A 5598-nucleotide genomic window follows, 5' to 3' on the forward strand; every position below is an offset into this window, starting at 1 on the left:
CAACAATACAGCATTACATACAGGAAATACAACACATCATAGAAAAATGTATAGCATAGCATATCACTGAGCATTAGCGACATCTAGTGTCCTGTTTGTGAATTGCAGTCAATAGGCTAAACTGAAAGCTGCTGCATCTCCAACACCACTTCTAAACAGCTAAGGCTTAGTCTGTTAAACCCATCTTCTTTGTAAGCCTTGAATGTCTTTCAGCGGTCAGGGGCTTTGTAAGGATATCTGCTGTCATATCCTCGGTTGGGCAATAATGTAACTCAAGAAGACCTTGCTCTTGAAGATCCCTAAGAAAATGGAACTTCACATCAATGTGCTTGGTTATTGAATTAACTCCTTCCATGTGCGCAAGTACAAGGCATCCTTGACTGTCCTCATAGATTTCTGTTGGTCCCAACTGTGGTTGACCCAAGTCTGTTAATAGCTGGTCTCAGCCATATAACTTCTTGACTTGCATGCGTTGCAGCAACATATTCTGCTTCAGTAGATGACAGTGTGCCAGAGAGTTGCTTTTTACTAGTCCAACTGATGGCACCTCCTGACAGAAAAAATAAGTAGCCACTGGTAGATTTTCTGTCACTGGTGTCTCCTGCCCAGTTGGCATCCACATATCCTGTTAAGGTGCTTTCATCACTTACTGGTAACTTTAACTTGTAGTGAGAAGTCCCTTTAAGAAAGTGAATGATTCGCTTTACAGCATTCCAGTCCCTTTTATTTGGCATTGAAACCTTTCTGCATAGGATTCCAACAGTTGCTGCAATGTCCGGCCTTGTAGCAGTGGTAAGGTACAGCAATTTCCCTATTGCTTTCCTGTATTGAGTATTAGTAGGTAATGGGTTATCTTGACATTTCATCTCCTTTAGGTAGTTGGTTTCCATGGGAGACTTTACTGATTTGGCGTCTTCCATTCCAAATGTTTCAATTATTTCTTGTATTTTGTGTCTTTGGTTCAAAAGAAAGCTGCCATCTTCCTCTCTCTCGATCTGGATACCAAGGTAATTCTTTATGTTGCCAAGATCTTCGGTGTCAAAGTGCTGATTTAGTTTTTCCAGTATTTCTGCTTTGTCCCCTTCTTGCTCAAAGCAAATCAGGATATCATCCACATAAATAAGCATATAGACCCATCTGTTTGCCAATTTCTTTGTGTATAAGTAGGGGTCTGCTTTACTTCCTAGAAAGTTTTGATGTGTAAGCACTTCATTTATTTTTATATTCCACACTCTGGCTGCTTGCTTTAGACCATATATACTCCTGGGAAGTTTGCACACTAGGTCTAACCTTTGTTCATCTTTGAATCCTGGCAGCTGTTCCATGTAAATATCTTCTGTTAACTCGCCATGTAGAAACGCGGTTTTCACATCAAAATGTTTCACTTACATTTTTCTTGTGGCGGCTACTGTTAGTAAAGTCTGTATTGTAGTGTGCTTGACTACTGGTGCAAACGTCTTGTCATCATAGTTCTCTCCGTATTTTTGAGAATAGCCCTTGGCTACTAGTCTTGCTTTGTACCGTTCAATTGTGCCATCTGCATTGTATTTCACTTTAAAAGTCCATTTACAGCCTATGGCTTTCCTTCCGGGTGGTAGTTCTGTAAGTGTCCATGTTTTAGTGTCTTGCATGGATTTCATCTCTTCCTCAACAGCCTTTATCCATTTACTTGTTTCTTGTTCTGAAAGCTGAGATATATCTTCCCAGCTTGCAGGTTCATCCAAAAACTCTTAGGCCGCGTACACACGCGCGGACTGTTCGCCCAACTTTGTCCGTCCAACAGTTTCGGCAAACAGTCCGCTCAAACTTAGCATGGACGGACATGGCCACACACGACGGACGAACAGTTTGCTGAAACCGTGCGCGATGACGTGAACGGCACGTACGACGGGACGAAAAATACGACGTCCTATACACTGCATTATAGCTTTCGGCGTGAAAATCCTTTCTGAGCATGCGCGCAACTTTGTTTGACGAACAAGCCTACACACGAGCGCACTGTTCGCTGAAACAAGGTTTCAGCGGACAGTTTTACGGAATTTCCGAAAAACCTTGTCCGTCCAACTGTCCGCTGAAACTGTCCGCTGAAAGCCCACACACGAGCGGACTGTCCGCCCACACACTGTTCAGCGGACAAAGTTGGACGAACAGTCCGCCCGTGTGTACGCGGCCTTAGGTGTTTTACACTTGGCTTCTCATTGTGCCATAGTTCATATGGGGTTTTTGCCGCTGTTCTGGAAAGAAGTCTGTTCTGCAAATATGTAGCTGTCATGGCTGCCTCACCCCAGTATTTTTTGTGGTAGTCCAGAGTCTGTCAGTATACATCTGATCATTTCAGTCAGAGTTCTGTTCTTTCTTTCAGCTACTACATTTTGTTCCGGTGTATACGGCACTGTCTTTTGATGTTCTATGCCATTCTGTTTTAAGTACTCTTGTATCTTACCTCCTGTGAATTCACCTCTATTATCGCTCCAAAGTATGAGAGGCTTCCTCTGAAAATTGTTACTAGTTTTTATTATATAGTCTTGCAATTTGTCGAAAACTTCACTCTTGTGTTGCATTAGTTAGGTGACTGTGTATCTTGAATGGTCGTCTATGAAAGTCACTATGTACCTGTTGCCTCCAGGTGTTGGTAGGTTTAGGGGACCACACACGTCACTATAAACTAAGTCAAGTGGCCTTGAAGCTCTCATCTGACTGACTTTGGAAAGTGCTGCTCTTGTAGCTTTGGATTTAATGCAACATTCACACTTAACCGTAACTGGGCAAGGGGATATTGTTAGATCCCTTGTCAGATTTCTCCTCTGTAGTTCCTGTATGCATTCTGGGTGTCTGTGACCTAGACGTCTGTGCCATATATGTATACAGTCATTGTGCTTGTGTGTACATAGTCTCACCTTTTCCTTCACTTTTGAGGTGATAAAGATGATCATCCAGCTTGGCACTTGCTATTGTCTGTTTGCCGTTCAGAATAGAACACTTGTCACCTTGGAATTTTACAGTGAGTCCTCTGGCTGTTAGACGCTTCACAGATAAGAGTCCTCCTTCTAAATTAGGAACATAAAGTACATCTTTCACTGGTATGCAGTGGCGGCTGGTGAAGTTTTTGGATGGAGGGCGCCAGACCCCGCCCATAATTGTTGGCCACTCCCACTTCTCATAAACCACGCCCCTTATGCAATCCACCTAATCCGTCCCCTGTATTCCACTTCCTTCCACCCATAGTGTCATAGTGATTTATCTGTACATAACGATAGGGCTGGGCAGCTTTAGTAACAGAACTTCACACTGAGATATTGGGACATAGCACAGGACTAAAACCTCAAGGGACAAGGGAATTTAAACTGGGATAGTTTGCAAGTATGAGGCAGCTGCTTGGGGACACACAACAATGCCAGGGCCCAGGGCAGCTGCCCCTTTTGCCCGGCCTTAAAGATGTCCCTGCCCTGGGTTTATGTATCTGACCGAGCAGTGATATTATCAGTCTTAAACGTTATATTCAGCAAATGCCTTCTGAACCACTTAAGGACCAGCCTCGTTTTATAATTTAGGTGTTTACATCTTTAAAACTGTTTTTTTTTTGCTATAAAATTACTTAGAAACCCCCAAACATTATATATTGTTTTTTTTCTAACACCCTAGAGAATAAAATTGCGGTCATTGCAATACTTATTTTCATACTGTATTTGCACAATGGTCTTACAAGCGCACTTTATTTGGAAAAAAATTCATTTTTTTAAATAAAAAAATAAGATAACAGTAAAGTTACCCCAATTTTTAGATATATTCCGAAAGATAATGTTACGCCGAGTAAATTGATACCCAACATGTCACGCTTCTAAATTGCGCCCGCTCATGGAATGGCGTCAAACTTTTACCCTCAAAAATCTCCATAGGCAACGTTTAAAAATTTCTACAGGTTGCATATTTTAAGTTCTAGAGGAGGTCTAGGGCTAGAATTATTGAGCTCAGTCTAACGATCGCGGGGATACCTCACATGTGTGGTTTGACCGCCGTTTTCATATGCGGGCGGCTGGGCGCAGTACTCACGTATGCGTTCACTTATGCACGCGAGATCGTCGGGACTAGGTGCTTTAAAAAAAAAAATGGTGTCACTTTTATTCCTATTACAAGGAATGTAAACATTCCCTGTAATAGAAAAAAGCATGACAGGCCCTTTTAAATATGAGATCTGGGTCAAAAAGTCCTCAGATCTCATATTTACACTAAAATACAAAAAAGGTTTATAAAATGTCTTTGCCAGCAAAGTAACAATAACTGTGAGTAACAAGCAACAGAGCAGACCATTACTTTGCACTTGCTGAATAAGAACACCACATGTCATGATGTGATCCTCCTGCAAGAAGCATGAAATTATTTGTTTCTTTTACAAATTGCTTATTGCTCTCTAATATAATAATTCCAATGCACAGCACACAGAGAGTGGTCTAGTAAGTAAAAGCTTTAGGTCAGGTGCATTTGGTAATTATTATTTAATTACTTCATTATTTCATTTTTTTGTCAGTCAGAGAGAATTATGCCACTCACCGTCTTGCAGCTCCGCTCGGGCTGAGGAACAGAGCTGCCAACGTCACTTCCGGGTTTAGTGAAGCAGCCAAAAGCCCGAAGTGACCTGCCTGTCTCTGAATGACAATGCTCCCGCCCGTAGAATCACAGTGATTTTACGGGCGGAAGCTAGTCGGCGTTCTACAGTGCGCCGCAAGGCGTTTTTTTATTTATTTATTTTTTAACAGAAAATTTTTTATTAGACAAATCAGCATTACATTGCAAAGTACAGTAAGTCCGATATTACTCGGTTGTAAAAAGGAAAAAAAACACCTTCATCCAGTAATTATTCTTAAATTAATAATCCAGCAGTACAGACAACAGAAGTAGCCGTTACTCTATCATAAATGCAGGACATCCCCAGCGGAACTTCACAGTCATCATGCAGGTACCTGACATTTGCGCGAGCCTGCGGGAGGGGGGAGGAGCCAGGGAGGTCAGGGTGGAAACGGTCGGGAGAGAGAGAACAGGGCGGTCAACCAGGGGGGGGGGATCCACCACCATCTCAGTTCAACTCAAAGTTAGGGGGAGGGGGAACTCGTGTCTCCAGTGCATTGATTAGTGCAGTATATGTATTGGGCAAACTACATAACAACATGGCTGCAATGTGACTGGCTGTTATATTCACCCCGATTGATCTGAGTTGTGCAATCACTTCCAGCATTGCATTTATATGCTCCTGCATGTCCTGTTCTCTGCCAAGTCTCATTTTATACAGTTTTCGCAGCAAAAACAGCTTGCTATTTAAACTGGATCTTTCATGCAGTCTTTTCAGTACGTCCCACATACCTTTCGCTGTGTCCTCATGGTGTATATGAATGAGCTGATCATCCTCCACTAGTAAACTTATGTTTATCTGTTTTTCTTGTCCCAGTCCTGATTATTATCCTGAGGCCTCTCTGTGGTGGCAACCTCCCACAAGTCATCTCTGGATAATAGCATTTCTACTTTGAACTTCCATAGCTGATAATTGTCATTGTTCAGCTTGGCCACTGAGAGTTTAAGCTTTGAGTTTCCGGCCATTTTTTTCTC

The 5598-nt window shown here is 42.2% G+C and overlaps 1 protein-coding gene across 1 annotated transcript; it reads right to left on the reverse strand.

The window, feature by feature from the left end:
* Positions 1-386: 386 nt before the first annotated feature.
* Positions 387-920, reverse strand: LOC143963199 (uncharacterized). Its single transcript, XM_077472766.1, has one exon. The coding sequence runs from the start codon at positions 918-920 to the stop codon at positions 387-389; it is 534 nt and encodes a 177-aa protein (XP_077328892.1).
* Positions 921-5598: the final 4678 nt, after the last annotated feature.

This window comes from Lithobates pipiens, unplaced genomic scaffold (assembly GCF_037356315.1).
Source record: "Lithobates pipiens isolate NorthernLeopardFrog02 unplaced genomic scaffold, aLitPip1_a1.2 Scaffold_8, whole genome shotgun sequence".
In the NCBI taxonomy this organism is placed as follows: Eukaryota; Metazoa; Chordata; class Amphibia; order Anura; family Ranidae; genus Lithobates; species Lithobates pipiens.